Genomic DNA, 17,426 nt, shown 5'->3' on the forward strand with positions numbered 1-17,426 from the left:
TGTTTCCACTTGTGTAGCCTGGCCTGAACACCCTGTCGCATCAGACAGGTTTGCCTTCCCAAGCCGTCTTTATTACTCCATATAACTCACCTTGAGGAGCTACATGAAATTCAACATGAGACCATAGATAGCCTTTATAAAATATTAGTGACTCCCAGAATACATGTGAGAACAACTAAACGATCTCTTTTCTAGACCACGTGTATGTACAACCTGGCACCTAAATAATATCCCCTCTCCCTTGGTATCACCCCAAAATACAACTTCAAGTTTTATTGTATGTGTATATCACAGCAGCTTCTAAATTTGCATGTACCTCAATTTAGGCTATAACATTTATTTAATAGATGCCATTGAACATCCTCAGAAATAGGTTCTACTTAATATATAAGAAAATTTAAAATATTTCTCATGTTCTGAAAGAGCTTGCCAAGGAACAGCACAGAAAGAAAATGATTACAGGCAATAAGTAGATGGATTGAGAAGCTTCAAAAGTCATAAATCTGAGCAACTCAATTTTATAGAGTCTAACAAATCCTAAGATAGAGGACTGAAATTGAGGGATAGAAGCACTTGTTAAATAATATCAATAAATAGTGCTCATTGGCATTTTCTGTGGAATATGAAGGGAGAGTTCCAAGTTGATACTGTCTAGAATCAAAGGACAAAAGGCTTTGGATCCTGCGTGGGAAGAGACTTGGCCTATTAAAGAGGCTTTTTCTTCCTAGTCTTGTTGCCCCCTGCCCCCTCCCCAAAATGGTCAATAACCGTAGTCACCTCCCCACTCTCTTATGGAATATTAAGAACAAGAACAGAAGTGTGAGAATTCTGACATACTCTCTGATGGACATAAACATTTAGGTGTGTATATATATATATACACACACACACACACACACACTAAGATGTCTTGGACAAAAGGTCACAAGAAGCAAAATATTAGGACTCCTGCAAACATTTTCAAATGTAACTCAGGTCTCAGGCAAACTAATCTCCTACAAAGCATCAATCCATCACTCTTCCAAAGGAGGTTTCCTCCCTGTCCAATTACACCATGCTGCCTATTGTTGAGAAAAATCTATAGGCTCGTCAATTACATACCTTCTGTCCCCGGCTAACCAGAATGACTGATCAGGAACTGATCATGCTGTCTGGCACGAAATCTAATTGTCTTTGATGGTCTGCTTTCACAGATTTGTTTATAAACTGGAAAAATCTACAAATTGCAGACCATCTGTACATAACACTATGCTAATGGATGCGAGCATCCTGCAAATCCATAAGCTCATTACCTCTAAGTAACTAGTTTCTTCATATGCTCCTAACTGGGATTGTCCCTATAAACCAGATTAACAGAAACCAGATAAAGAATTGTTTCTTTGAGGGTGAGATGCTTCCAACAACCCTCCAGAATGTTAAGCCTTTCTGTCAAAGAGATGACCTGTTAGCATGAGATCATTTGGATCAATGATACCAAATGACCATTAGCCTCAAAGGGGGTCAATGTATTGATCCCATAATGCTAATTTAAAAATTTGTATTGCTTTTGTTAAGAGCTTAATTAGGGCTTTCCAGAGTTGGCAACCTTTTGTAAAGTAATTTCTAAACTCAGTACACATGCCATTATGATACTTGCAGAAAGGATGCTATACATAAGTTCAAAATTTTTGATGCTTGCCAGTCATTTTCATGAGAAAGCCTTGAGAGTGTGCAATGACACACATGAACCATAATATTCCAGGATGATAGCAGTATCAGATTTAATGAAAAGGAATTAACTTCATAAGAGGATATTGAGCTCCTCTGTGATAACATGCGCTAGGTGCCAGAAAGGTTTTGTAGTATCTGTGGAGAAGAGGAAGTAAATCTACTCTGGTTTATGGATATGTTATGCTTGGCCCTTAACAATATATTTTGTAATAGGAGTCATCATGTTAGAATCAAGAAATATTAAAATACACTTCCTTGGCTTCTCGTGAAAGATGGAAGATCTGGTTACACTGGTAACAGCAGTCTGAACCTGACTAGTGGCTGCACTTTTGCACAGGTTGTGTGATCTTCATTTTGTTACAGTTGCCACCACTTCCACACACATACTGACACAGAGGTTAAATACTCCATAAATTTGAAGACCACCGATACACTTAAAAAAAAAAAAATTTTTAAGATAAAATGAGTTCATTGGTATTTTTCACTGCACTAGCACTGTTACTTTTTTTAAATACTCACATCTGTCTAAAGTGGGAAAGCAAAAGGAGACAAAACACAATAACATTTTTTAAAGAAAATGAGAGTGAGTTCATTCCTTCATGGAAATGAAGAACAGTCCCTTGTCTTTAATATGCAAGCAATGCACATGGATGTCCTGAACCCAACATCACTTCACTAATTTATGTTACTTCTCTGGCCCCAGGACCATTTGAATTTGCAACAACTGGTGTTTGGAATTTTTTTTTCTATTAAACTATTCTACATTAGGAACACTTAGCTCATCAAAGATGTTTTAAAATTTTTCTAAGTGGCAAAAGCATAAATCCAAGAACAATTTGTCACTTTTATAAGCCCAGGAAAATACCAAACTGATTTCTTCATAATGATCCTGCCATCAGTTAAATGGATAAACTATTAAGTTATATTTAAAGAACAGTCCCACAGTTAGGAGTCTACTCATGTACTGATTGTTTACAGACGTAATTGGATTGATGAACCTGAGTTGTGACACCATAAACAGCAAGTATCCAGAGCATATGTATACCTGTGACACCTCATTCAGCCTCTATCAATGTTTTTTTCAAACTATGATCTGGGGAGACTCGGTAGTAGATCATTGTATATGCGCGTGGTACATGTGGGTGGGTAGGGGGTAGATTTGATGGCAGGGTCAACTTATATGGTGGTACAAGTTGTACATTAAACATCTAACCCTACAAGGCACGATTGACAAAGAAGGAGAAGGAAGTGAATGATCTCCCCTGGAGTTATGCAGACAGTGGTCCTGAGTGTAGCCAAGCCTATTCAGCTTAGGGCCCCTCACTTCTGAGGTTGTGATACCCTCACTTCTGCGTCAGTCATAAGATCTTACTTTGTTAATCTATTTTTCATTTTGAGCTTCAGATAAACTTTGAGGAAATGTTTTATAGCAAAATATAAATCTGAAAACTGCTACATGAGAGATATTTTTAAGGTAAAGTGATTTTTTTTTCATATTACTAAATAGCTTTTCCTTGACGGTGCCACAATTAACCAACAGGAAAACTTACCCAAAGACTTTTCTTAAAATCTCTGTGAACATATTTCCTTCCAATCATTTTTCATCTTTAAAACATGTATATACACACACATATATTTGTGTTTTGTTTTATAAATTTATGATAGCACTTAATTTTGCATTTTGACTCGTTCATGTCTTATGAGCATTTTCTGTGTTCAGTGGTTGGAATCATGACTTTTAATGCTTATATAATACTAAATCATATTGTTGAACCAGGATTTATTTAAACAAAGCTCTATTATTTGGCATGTAGCTTTGACATGTTTTTCTTTTATCTACCAAAAATAATGTATTGTGGTTAATTTTTGTTTTAGTCCTAACATTTTCTTTGGTAAATTCCTGAGATCGTAATTACAAGAACAAAAGTCATTATCTTTACAACCATCAGATGGAAATAAGTACTAGAAAGAAAATGAAAGCAACATGAGGGGAGCAGAGGGAGCTTGGTGTATTAGAAAAGGTTGTTAAGCAAGAGCTCTGAAGAGAGAACATTTGATCTGAGATCTAAATGAAAAATGGGATTGAGTCATTGGGAACACCTGTGGGAAAGGCTACTGGGCAGAAGACTCAGCTGTCGTTAAGGCACTGAGGTTGGAACTCAGTTTGAGCTTTCTAGGACAGGAAGGAGTCAATAGGGCTGGAACGAAGTGAACAGAAGTCATTTTGAGGATCAGAGGTGGAGAATTGATTAGGGAGCTAGACTTCAGAAGGACTTTATTAGACTTGGTAAGTATTTGTGCTTTTATTCTAAGTGGGAATTGAGCCATCGATGGATTTCAAGCTAGAAAATGACATGATCTCATCTCTTGGTGGAGAATCAACTGGGGAGGCAACAATGGAAGCAGCAGACAGCCCTGTTCCTTAAGAGGCTATTGTTGACATCCCAAAAGAGAAAAAAAGTCAGAGCAGTGATAGAGGAAATGTCTCATTCTCTGAACTTTTGGCAAAGATCAAGCCAATTGCAAAAATGAAAACTACATGTATATGTGTGTCTGTGTATAATTTGTATTTTCATAGGAAAAAATTTCACATTGTTTATTAGTGTAGAATATTCAGTTGTTTAATTGCCATTTTTTTCCCTTTAATTGTGTATTTATCTTTATGCCATGTTACCTAGGATGGGATTTTATCAACTTCTATAAGGTGATATATATATTGTGGTTTTTAAGCTCTTCAGATTATTGTTCCTCAGATTATCATAATATTAACTTTTTATCTATCAAATTTGTGGCAGATATTTTCCTAGTTCGTTGGTCACTTAGTCATGTATACAATTTATTTTTATATCAGTTTTTATTTTGAAGCCAAACCTCTACTTAATGATTGTGGCTTTAATTTCCTCTGGGCCAAGGTTTGTGAAGGAAAGCTTTCTTTGATTTCCAGGTGCTAGGACTTATTGATTTCACCAGGGACACTGCCCTAGGACTCTTTCTGGCCGTTTAATTCACTAGGCATAATTTACTTATGGGCCAGGCCAGATTTTCTTAACTTCCTGACCAGCTGTTTTTGAAGGAAGCGTATAAGGGAAAATGACTGCGATGGGGATGTGCAGAAACAACTTTTTGGTGCTACAAATGGCAAGAATAGAGAATTAACAATCAGAAAAATAGGCAATTTACTCTGACTTTGAGCCAGGAGGAGAATGGGAAGGAACAAACCTCTCCAGACCTACTTTTAGCAGACCAGTTTGTTCTGTCCAGTGACACAACAGTGATGGTGATTTTAAAAATCCAGTCATATTGGCTTTACAGTAAGTGTTTCATTCCAGATATTGTTTGACAGTATTACTCCCAGCTTTTATTTTTGGGGGACGATGTGCATTTACTCGTTTATTTTTATTGTACCTATAAAATATAAAATCCATGAAGGAAGAAACTATGCTGGTTTTGTTTCTCTCACTTTACCCAACTCTCAGGACAAGCTGACATTCAATAAATATTTGAATATTCATTTGTCAGATGACTAAATGAACAACTGTGAAATATGCAACATTAGTGGGGAATGGAGGACATTTTGTCACAGACCGGTGGTCAGATGTAATTTAAAATTGGTTGCACTGTCCTGCTTTATTAAACAGATCAGTGCTTTTGGGCTCTGACTCATTAGCAGTCCCACACCTCCACGCGGGAACATTTTGATGCCAGCAGGAGTTGCTGGGGTTGGTAGCCATCTTGCTTCATTACTTTATGGCCTTGTGTCATGTTGCTTTTTCAGTTCTTGATGTTTTAATGCAGATATCAGATCTCTTTTTTTTGGCTATTTGGTATTTTCTTATCTAAAACTGACATTTTCTAGGGTAGATACAGGATGGTGATTTTTGGTACTCAAAACTCATTGATGGGGTAGTACTTGAGATAAATATCATTATATGGGATCATTACAGGTTTTCTTCTGATAAGTAAATCTCTTTTTATAGAGACCAAGAATTCCTTGTTAACTAAATAGTTATATAACAGATGTCATTAGTTCATTGGTGATATTAGGTTTAAACATGAAACGAGGCATCTTATTCTAAAACCAAGTTTCAATTATGCTTATACTGGGCAGGGTATAATCAAAAGTCCCCTGGTGTATATGCTTCTGTGTGATGTCTTTTTGGTGTACCACCGCCTTTGTAGTTTTAAGTGACTATTAAACTACTGTGTTTAACATATGCTGATAACTAGAGCTAAATGGTTACTGTCAAATAAGTGATGTGTCTCGTGCTGCCAAAATGGTGGGAGAGAGTAAAGATGTTGTACAGATGTGGGAGCAGAGGACAAAATGATTAAGGAAAGCAGTTAGTTCAAGGGAAGAGTGGTCTGCTTGATGTAATAGGGGAGGCTAAGGGTGGTGTACCCTACCTGCAAGGAGGATCTAGGGAGCAGAAGGTTCTATCCATCTGTATCTTCTTCAGGTGTCCAAGGAGAGAGAATTCTGGACCAAAGATTAGGGTGAAAATGGAAAGAAGAAAATAGTTTTTCCAGGAGCAAGCTAGAAAAATCAAATCAGATGAGACTGGCCTACTCTCAGAGGTGTGAGACATGAGCTCCTCCAGAAGAAAGGATGAGCCTTAAATGTGTCAGGCATCTACCCTGGCCCAAGTGTCTATTAAATCATTGAAAGAAAAACTTATACCCCAAATTAGGGAAGATTGAGATTTGAACTGAATTTATATATGATTACCCAAATCTACAGTACATTGGCCTTTGTACATTATCGCACTTTCATTAAAATTTTGTTTAAATGCAAAGGTATTGACTTAAAATGTTGTCCGACAGCATAATATCCTCTCAAGTACAAGTTCTGCACATGTGTTCATCTTCTGACTCCATTTTGCACTAGTTTTGAAATATCGTCAGAGTTGTAATAAAATCAAATATAATGAAATGACCTAATTGCAGTCACCTCTTTTCTCTCTTACACTGCATTTTTAGAAAATGGGTCAAAGTCAATAGGATATTTATGTCCTTTTCCTGCTTCCACTTTATTAACTTGAGTTTTCATTTCCTGAATATACTAAATTTACTAAATAAAAGGGATGGGATATGAAATGAGGAAAAAAGCATTGTTCTTGCTCTGTTAGGTACATCTCCCTGCTACACACCAAAATTACTCCTCTTTCAATTCCAAAACAGTTATTTGTTTTGTTTTTAATGACTTATAAAGTTAATATTCCTTTCTTCTTATAGGTGGAATGGCTGAAAAACGAGGAGCCCATTGACTCTGAACAAGATGAGAACATTGACACCAGGGCTGACCATAACTTGATCATCAGGCAGGCGCGGCTCTCAGACTCAGGGAATTACACCTGTATGGCGGCCAACATCGTGGCCAAGAGGAGGAGCCTGTCAGCCACAGTAGTGGTTTACGGTAAGACAAGCCCAAAGGCTAGGAATAGATAGGGAGGATGGAAAGCAGAGAAGTAGATGTACATTTCATTAAAATTTTAACTTTTAGAGCTGAAAGGTCTTTGAGGGTCATCCACTACAATGCTCTGTCCTGTCACTCCCATTTGGCAGGTGAGAACATGTTCCTGTTGCTATTAATGTTTGCTCTTCCATCTGATGTTGGACTTCGTGAGATAATGACATTCTACTCTCTCTCTTTTAAAAAATAATTTTAAGAGCTGTTTATTTTCTTTTCTTGTATTTATATTTGAAAAGAATTGAGGTGGGCAACTTCTGCTTCCCCACCCGCATTCTCCCCAAACTCTCTGTGGGCAGTCCCTCTCCTGGCATATGAAATCCACCAAAAACAAACATTACTTATTTGCTGAATATCTCAGGTATAGCATAAAAGAAACCCCAGCTATCTAAGTAAAGGCATTCCCTTCCACAGTACAAGAGCCCTGGGGATTTATTTTCGAAGCACTTAAAGCAATAGAAATTCAAATGCTGATATTTTCTTCTTATACTCTACATTTTCAAGTGCTTTAGAGATATTTTGATGAGTTCTATTTTTTCATAATTTTCCTGCAAAGAAAATCGCCCGTGTCCCTCCTTATAGCAGATGAATAGATGGAGGGACAGGGATGAAGCCCCACTGTTGCCTCAAGATGGAGCAGTAAGTGTGGGTCTGCAGAGTTTGTTGGTCCCTGGATGCCCAACTCACAACGCCTGGCACAGTGGCTTGCACATAGTAGGCAATCAGTAAAAACCTTTCTCCTTTTTTTTCTCCCCTCCCCATTTTTCTCTCTCAGTGAATGGAGGCTGGTCTTCCTGGACAGAGTGGTCAGCCTGCAATGTTCGCTGTGGTAGAGGATGGCAGAAACGTTCCCGGACCTGCACCAACCCAGCTCCTCTCAATGGTGGGGCCTTTTGTGAGGGAATGTCAGTGCAGAAAATTACCTGCACTTCTCTTTGTCCTGGTGAGATATATGTAGATTCCCTTTTCCTTCTGATCCACCAACACTATTAAGCTGGTGTGAAGCATTCAATATAACCTTCTCAAAGTTACCCCTCACCCAAGTTCTTAGAATGGAGCCTTTGTCCAGAATGCTAATGTAGAAGTCAATACCTCTGGGTGAAATACCTCTGTTTAGGGGCATACATGTGTGTGTATATATTTAAATACATATGCACATATATACGTATATTCAGATGACCCTGGACACTCACCATCAATAAGCCAAATGCTTTGAAGTATTTTTATACCACCTGTGTTTAGTTGGGCCAAGCCATCCCCTTCTCTCCTTGGGTTCTCCCATTTTGTGGCATTTATGTGTATAATTGCAAGGATTAAGTGAGTTGTCTTTAAGGAAAACAGGTACCAAAAATCTGTCCCTTTATCATCAGTTACCAATCAACTAACTTTACGAATTTTAACTTTGTATTTACAATACAATTGGCAGAGATTGTATAGTATCACAGCAGTTTTAGATTTGATGTGTGCTTGCCTTCCTTTCTGAACAGAGATTTCATTTGCCAAATGTTGCTTCTATAAGTTCTTTTGTTCATCACTTACTGGCTTTAACTGAATCTATACAATGAGAAATAGATGAGCTGGAAGATGACTTTATGGAAAGTGTATCCTCCCACTGAGAAATAAATTGATCTTGGGTCACACATGCTTATAAAACATTAACTCCAAAGACCCTGGACTAGAGCCTTGTGTCTAAAATTTCAAATCCAATTCCACTCAAAGCTAAGGTGAGGCTCTCATCACGGGGTATTCTCGGAGTTTCATTTTTGAACTCATATTTTATTGAGTGCTTACTATGTGCCAGGTACTATGCAAGATACTTTTACACATGCAACGTCATTGAACTCTGTGTTGTGAGTTTTAACAAAAGGCTAAGTGACTTTCTCAGGGTTGCTCGGCCAATGAATTGACAAAAGCAAGACAAGGACTCAGACATTTTGCTGCAAGTTCAGTAATTTGTGTTACCCTCACTAGTCCTCACTAATTGCTCTAGATTAAAATTTTCAATATCTTAACCCACATTAGAATGGTTGGACTATTCCTAGGAGGTTATGGGACAATTGCCTCAAACAGCTGCCATAATCTCTAGGGTTGATTTTTAGCGGAATTAAATTCAGTTTGTTCGTTTCTACATACAGCAGCAATCCATGACCCAAGAAATTCTTTTTATGTAAGTCCTGGTATCTTGGGGTTTGACCTGTTTTAATTTAATACTATCAATATATATGGGTTTAACTTTTTATTGTTCAGGGGCTTTTAGAGCTTACAGATAGTTCATTCTGCTCTCTGTCAACACACAAAGAAGTGACAGAGTAACCATTGGTTACTGCACATAGTTTATCTGTCCATCTGAGATGCACTTGGGCATGAAAGACTGGGAAAGAATGGATAATGGCATTATTAGCCAGCCCAAGGGCACTGGTAATTTGAACGCTAGCCTAAATTCAATAATTGGTCTCATCCTGAGAATTACACCACCGGTTTTGCTAGCATATCTCTTTAGGAAAGAAACCATGGAGAGAAGATAAATGAATATATTGTTTTTGTTGTGGTGGTTATTTCTTTAAAACTCATCTTTAAGAACAACAGCAGTCCTAGGATGACTCTCCTTACAGCTACCTGATTCATTCTAATGATGGTTCCTTTTGTTTTCCTTTGAAGTGGATGGGAGCTGGGAAGTGTGGAGTGAATGGTCAGTCTGCAGTCCTGAGTGCGAGCATTTGCGGATCCGGGAGTGCACAGCACCGCCCCCAAGAAATGGGGGCAAATTCTGTGAAGGTCTAAGCCAGGAATCTGAAAACTGCACAGATGGTCTCTGCATTCTAGGTAACACCTTCTGTTTAACATCTTCAGTGTTTGTCCATAATGTGAAAACATCATAATCCTAATTTGGTCAAATAAGTTAGCAGAAAGCAAAATCTCCAAGAAGAAAAAGAAAATGGGTAAAAATAAAGAAATGTGATTTTTAGTTGAGATGGGATTATTTTAAATATTTTGTCATGGTAAGTTTCATAAATGTGTATACTTACTAATTTCACCAGATAAAGTTTTAAGAGAAATGATTTCAGAAAATGTTTTCAACTTTTTAGCTTAGCAAGGTTTTTATTTTTTTTAATAGCCACCATTTTTAAGTTTGATGAAATTAATACTGATCAAGACCGTGGTTTTTGTGGCAAGGGACATGTGTTATGACTGTATGGTAATTTGTATGGCAATACAAATTATGGGGGTGGGAGGAGGATATGACACCTGAAGAGGTAGATGGCTTTGTATCAAATTGGTCCAACAGAGCAAGAGATAGAATGTTCGTTTCAGAACTTGCAAGCCTTTACTTTATTCCTGAGATTACACTATTCCAGCTCTGACTTCCTGCAAGAGTCACATAAAGACAGATTTTAAATTGGTGCTGTCCCTTAGTAGCTTGATGACACCCAAGACAAGTCACTTAACAGCTTACCTTCTCTGAGTGTAAATACTCCAAGCAGTACCCGTTTTTTGGTTATTATCAAGACTAAAGGATAAAAGAATATATTTGAATATTTCCTGGCACAGAGTAAGTAGGTGCTCAATAAATATGAATCCTTTTTCTACTTGTGCACTCAGTTTAGCTAAGATATACTGAGTTTGCTTAGGTCCTTAAAAAACAAAATTCAAGATACAGCAAAAAATAATATAGCTCAATAGTAATTTGTCATCTTTACCAGGATATGTGTCACTTTTTATTTGGAAAGATGGCAGGATGAAGGAAATACTTAAGTTGGATTTATTTTCCTACATCAGTATGACTGGGTGCCCTTGAAGGCAAGCATATTCAAACATGTCCTTTTTCTCAAAATAAGTCTACATGGTTAATGCATTGGTTAAAATGATTACTGTTTAAGCCCTAATAGAGCAGAGTACCTGCATGTGTCGGGTACAATATAGAGGTCTCATAGCCTCTAATAAAAAGATTCCAACCATATGCCTTCACCCTTTCAAAATTTCAGGAAACTTAAAACTACCCTGGACTGCAACTAGATTTTTCTGAACTATAACTTTGAAGTGTGACTGTTTTTTAACACAGCCATATTTTTTAATTGGTAAGTTAGGACTGCAACACTCATAAGTCTTCTAAGGAAGCACTGACAACATAACTATTTGGTTACTGAATTTTAAATAATCATAATAACAACATCTGTCAATCACCAATTGGGCTTCTACTTAGTAAAAAAAAAAAAAATCTATGCATTAGTTGATTAATACTTATAGTTATTGTTGAAGACAAAAAACGATTAGCCCCTAAGGTAAGAATTGTTATCAAATACAGGAATATTATTTGCATTCTATTATGCTAGATAGGCATTTGTCAGTTGAGTAAGAATTCTGTGTAGGACTGAAAGAAATTACCAGCACTTAGAGTGTAGTGGCCAAACTCTAAAGTTTGAAATGTTGTGTTTGTCATGGTTCTCCAGAAAAACAAAACCAATTAGATACATATACAATTTAAAGGAGATTTATTATAAGGACTAGACTCATGTGATTATGGAATTTGGCAAGTCCAAGATTGACAGGCTTCTGTAGAACCAGGAAGAGGTATTATCCCAGTCTGCTGACTTAAATGTTGGTCTTCTGTCAAAACACCTTCACAGAATAACGTTTGGCCAGATATTTGGACATCTGATAGACCAGTCAAGTTGACATAAAATTAACCACCACAGATGCATATGTACTGGTGAAGTTCCAAAGCTTAGTTCCTTCCTTGCAGCTAGCCACAGCTATAGTTCATCGGTTTACTGAATGAACCTTTCCTAGGGACATTGGTCATGTATGCGTTTAGTCACGCATGTTTAATGGATATTCTCTCAAAGTGGAAATGAAATAGCTAGAAAGACAATGAGGGTTGGAATATATTCAGCATTGGAATTGAGCTCACTGTTAAATCCCTTCAATGAGTTTAAAATGCTGTGTGAGCCTTTTCTATTCAATTTACCCATTTCTATTTACGCACGGTTTTTCCAGCATCCTTTGTCTTTGTAGTATACATATTATTGTCTGTCACATTTGATCAGGGCATCTTCATGGCTACAATGATTAAGTTTTTTGAGGAAAAAAGTGAAGAAGCCTATGAAATCATTGCGATGAATGAAACATGTCAGTGAGAAAGGAGTATGTTTACAAGAGCCGAACACCAGGATATATTCTGCCCTTTTAGACAGAGTAGCTATGAATATTAACAACATTGAATAACATTTTACTATCTCTGCAGAAAGCAATGAACAGCATTCTAGTTCGATGATGTCAATATCACTCTGCCCTTCTTCCTGGTACTTTGTTCAAGTGCTTTTGGTGAAACTAGCAGTGTGCTCAGGGTAGATCCAATGAAAGCTGGGTTTGATTAAAATAGCATCTGGCAACAGCTTTATGGAACAGTGGCTTTGTGAAGGATCTAGGTCATGTTACAGTTTGGGAATTTCTTCTATGCCAAACAAGACCCTAAAGCAATTCCTCAATTCCCAACTTCTCTTGGAGGTTTAACAATGACATTGCTTGGCTCTTGGATGACCTACAATTCTTTGATTTTATTTAGCTTTCAACAAAGCATCTGGATTTCCTTTGTTGTCCCTAAGGAATGCATTTCTCCTAGAGATCGAGCTTCCAGCTCTGAATGATCAGTGTAATATTTGGGTGTGATTGCTTGGTCAGTTGTAACTGGAGCACAGAACCTTAGCGTTAAGCTATCACAGATGGCTACACCTAAATGCTTAACAAGAAAATAAATGTCCCAAGACTGGTAAAAGATTACGCAACTTTTGCCAATAGCAGTTGGTGCAAGCATAAGCTAAACCTCTAATGCCTTCTCACTCTATAACATTTCTTTGCCAGAAAGATAATTATGCAGTGTGATTGTCAAGAAACAAAAACTCATGGATCCATGTTTTCTAAGCTTGAACACCAGAATCAGGTAGTTTTCTGGCCACTGTCCTTTCTACTTGCTGAACTTGAGGATCACAGCCAGAGGTAAATAATATGTGCATACCTCATTGACACGAATAGAAAGGTGAAAATAATGGAGTGTTTAATTTGATCCTAGGAATAAGAAAAGCCTGCTCCCTTTATTCTAGCAGACATAAAACTAAGGGCTTTGGCTTCAGAAGATTAAAGAGATATGCTTCAGAGGGTATTAGTGCCGAGATGCAGCAAGACGCAACCAGAGAAATGCCACAGGGGCCTGAAAGGGGAAATCTTCGAGGCTGAGTTACCTGATATTTAATCCATCCATCCAGTCAAGATATAAGCTAGGTCAGTTCAAAACTGATATTTCAGTTTCTGAACTAGAGTTAAGTGGTGGTTTGTTTTCATTTCTGATGGATAGATACATTGTCAGGTTTGAATTAACAGTTTGGAAACCAAGGATAAAGACATCTATACAATAGCAAATCCAAATAAATATCACCAAGCTATATTTATCAATCTAAGCATACTATCTATTGAACTACTTAAATGACCTAAAGGAAGCACCTGAAAAGGTGAACTTGTCATCACATCAAATTAAAGGTGCTTTGGTAAGCATTTTCTCTTGAACTTTACTGTTATTCATCACAGTAATTACCTGGGTCCCTTCATCTTTCCTAAAGCACCAATAAGACAGTTTTCATTCTGAACTTTGCTCAGACAACTTTTAATTTTTTGCTGTGGTTTATTGGCTACCTACCTTATATACAGAATTATAACAAATCTTTGTCCCTTTACTGAAATAAAAGCTATTATTTCCTTTCTTTAGGCAGAGTTAGGAATTATGCTTGACCCATTCTTAAACTTCGTTGGGTTAAGTTTATATTTCAGAACCAGCTGTACTGCACAATTGCTTAATTAGGGCATAAACTCTATATAGCAAATAAATGAAAATGGAATCAGGAAAGATACCATTCTAGCACAATGTAGTCTTAAGTTGGTCATAAAGTTTCCTACTGTGTGCTAATTCTCCCAAATAGTTTTAATACTAACCCATTTCCATTCCATTTGTAGTACATAGTAGGTGTTCCTTTTCATATAAAAATTATTCCTAAAAGTGTCCAATCACTACTTTCTGCATAACGAATGTGGATATAATATTACAAACCCACAAGAGTAATAATGTAGATTTGCACACATATGGTATCATTAGCAGCTTAGCAACAATCTCTCCCCCATGCCCCAGTAAACACTTTTCTATTATGGGACCCAATAAAAAGACCAGTCAGTAACAGGCTTTAATGAGACAGAGTAGAGTGGCTCACGGCTAAAGTTTCCACTGTGCTTAATTTTAAAGGAAATAAAGCAGCAACAGCTCAATACTCATGTGTCTTAGTAAAAACATTTTTTTAATTCTATAAGGCTGAAACCCATTTTTGTGCCTTTTTTTAAGACTTAAACTCAAGTGACATATCCTGAGTGGAACTGAGCATGAAGAGGTTGAAAAATAAACCATGTAGAGCAAATGATCATAAAATATCTTCCCTTTGTTATCTATTATAGAATTTTCTACTTTTATGCCTGCTAATAAAAAGAGTTCCAGTCAAGATAGCAGAGTAGGTAAACACTGTGTTGGTCTTATCCCACTATCCCGTCAAAATTACAACTACATTATAGTACAACCATCATTGAGAACCACCTGAATACTAGCTGAACAGAATTCCTGTAAGGGCATAAAGCACCAGCCACAGTGAGACTGGTAGGAAGAGTAGAGATGCAGAATGGGCAGGTCCCACATCTATAGTGTGCTGATTAAGAATCAGGAGGGATATCTCAACTGTGGAGGTTCCCCTAAAGAACAATTGGTCCTGGAGCACCAGTGCAGGGAAGAGGAGTTCCCGTAACATCTGGCTGTGAAAACCAGCAAGGATTGCATCTGAATGAGACATAATGCTGCTGGTATTCCTCTTGAGGGGCCTGTGCACAGACACACAAATACACTCCAGTGTCCATCTCAAGTAGCAGCTTGAAAAGTGCCAGGAACATATGTGTAAGGAACTAAATTGACTATCTTCAGGACTGGAGGGCAGGGCAGCTCAATCTGGGGACAGAAGTGCTGGCAGATGCTGCTGTTGAGCCCTACCCCTACTCACCCAGAAGGCATAAACTAGCAATGTATTTAAATACTCTGTTAATCTGGGTAATAGGCTCTCCCCTGTTGATTTCTTAATACCCTGTCCCAACTAAAGCAGCCTACCTTGACATCTGCTGCAGACTTTCCTAAACCCTTTCAAAGGTCCACCAACCCCAAACAAGCAATGGATGGCTTAGGCATGCCCCTGTACGTCTAAGTGGTAATGAGTCTCAACTTGCATTTAATTCCCATCACATGGCTCTAAGCCTGTCATAAGTTGTAACCAGTGTAGACTTAGAATGTAGCTTCAACTGAAGACCCAAAAGTGGGGGCTGGCCTCAGCTCACTTGGTGGTGCCCCCAATGAATGGTCCCAAGCTGAGCATTAGTAATGGCTAGCTTCAGATTGCAGGCTAGCCTCTCCTAAGTGCCTCCCAACCCAACTGCAGATCACTCTATAGCTTCCACCAGGTGGCCCCACACTACACACAAATGGGAGGTGACTTTGGCTCGCATTGGAGGCCATCCCAAGAGGCTACAGAACCAACACACGGAGTAGCCAGCTTCAGACCACCACCCAAATAACCCCAAAAATGAAATAATGAAGACCAGACTTGCCTGTCACCAGAGCCCCACTAAGGTAACTCCCGCTCCATGGGGCCAGCCCCCACACTACAGCTTGCCCACTGTAGTTAGAGGGAGCCCTCATAGCCAGTCAACCTGAGGGTCAATCCCACCAACTGCCATGCCAACAGCATTCAAGGTTTGATTATAATACGAGGGCACACAGATCATACAAGGATCATATCGGGAGCGCCAAGCTCAGGTGACCAGGGAGACCACGCCATTGGTCCTCACAGGATACCTACTATATAAGGCCACTCTATCAAGAATGAGTAACATAGCAGATTTACCTAAGACATAAATATAAATTTTTATACACACACACACAGTAGCCAAAATGAGACAAAGAAACATTTCTCAAATTAAAGAACTGAATGAAGTAGAGACAAGAACTATCAGATACAGAGTTCAAAAAAGTGATTATAAAGATTCTCAGCGAACTTAGGGGAAGAATAGATGAACTCTGTGAAAAGTTCAACAGTCAGAAATGAGAAATGCAATAACTGAAATTCTTAAAAAATACATTAAAGAAAATCAAAATGAGATTAGATGAGAATGATAAGATCAGCGATCTAGAAGACAAGGTAATAGAAAACACCCAATCAGAACAAAAAGAAAAAATTAAAAATGAGGATAGTTTCAGGGAGCACTGGGACAGCATCAAGTGTACCAACATTTGAATCATAGAGATACCAGAAGGAGAAGAAAGGGATTGAAACCCTATTTGAAGAAATAATGACCCACACTAAGACATATCATAATTAAAATACTAAAGGTTAAAGACGAAGAGAGAGAATCTTAAAAGTAGCAAGAGGCAAGCAGTTTGTTACATATAATGAAGCTCCCATAAGACTGTAACTGACGTCTCAACAAACTTTGCAGGCCAGAAGGGATTGGCATGAAACATTCAATGATAAAAAGCCAGGACCTACAAACAAGATTGCTCTACCCAGCAAAGATAGTTTTCCAGAAAAGTACAAGATAAAGGAATTCACCAATACTAAACCAGTATTATAAGAAATGTTAAAGGGACTTTAAGAAAAAAAACGAGGGAAGGGGAGAATTTCTTTAAGGAAAAAAAAAAGACAACAAAAACAGTAGCTCAACCAACTACGAAGTTAGTACAAAGGTTAAAAGACAAAAGTAGGACAATTATGTATAATTACAACAATAAATTAAGAAATACACACAAACAAAATAAATAATTATAAAAGCATGAACATGTGGTGATTTTCCATTGTGGTTGAATGTGACCATCAACTTAACAGAGTGCTAAAAACAAAACTTGGTATATATGAAGCACATGGTAATCACAAACCAAAAATTAACAGGAGATGTCCAAGAAATAGAGAAAGGGATCTAAACACAACACTGCAGAAAGTCATCAACATACAAGAGAGGAAGAGAGTAAGAAAGGAACAGAGAACTGCAGAAACAATCATGAAACAATAAAATGACAATAACTACATACGTATCAATAATTACTTGACATGGAAAAGGATTAAATGCTCCAGTCAAAATACAGGGACACTAAATGGTTAATAAAACAAGATACATACACATG

The 17,426-nt window shown here is 37.7% G+C and overlaps 1 protein-coding gene across 12 annotated transcripts in view; it reads left to right on the forward strand.

The window, feature by feature from the left end:
- Positions 1-17,426, forward strand: part of UNC5D (unc-5 netrin receptor D) — a 472,257-nt gene that overhangs the window by 345,772 nt on the left and 109,059 nt on the right. For 8 of the 12 annotated variants that reach the window (XM_016128798.2, XM_016128802.2, XM_016128799.2 and 5 more), the window contains exons 5-7: positions 6,943-7,123; positions 7,953-8,120; positions 9,836-10,000. In XM_016128798.2, coding sequence (XP_015984284.1) covers positions 6,943-7,123; positions 7,953-8,120; positions 9,836-10,000 — 514 coding nt within the window. The remainder of the gene's footprint in view (positions 1-6,942; positions 7,124-7,952; positions 8,121-9,835; positions 10,001-17,426) is intronic. The other 4 variants (XM_016128807.2, XM_016128803.2, XM_016128804.2 and 1 more) reach the window with 1 other exon arrangement.

The sequence above is a fragment of the Rousettus aegyptiacus genome, unplaced genomic scaffold, assembly GCF_014176215.1.
Source record: "Rousettus aegyptiacus isolate mRouAeg1 unplaced genomic scaffold, mRouAeg1.p scaffold_m13_p_11, whole genome shotgun sequence".
Taxonomy (NCBI): Eukaryota; Metazoa; Chordata; class Mammalia; order Chiroptera; family Pteropodidae; genus Rousettus; species Rousettus aegyptiacus.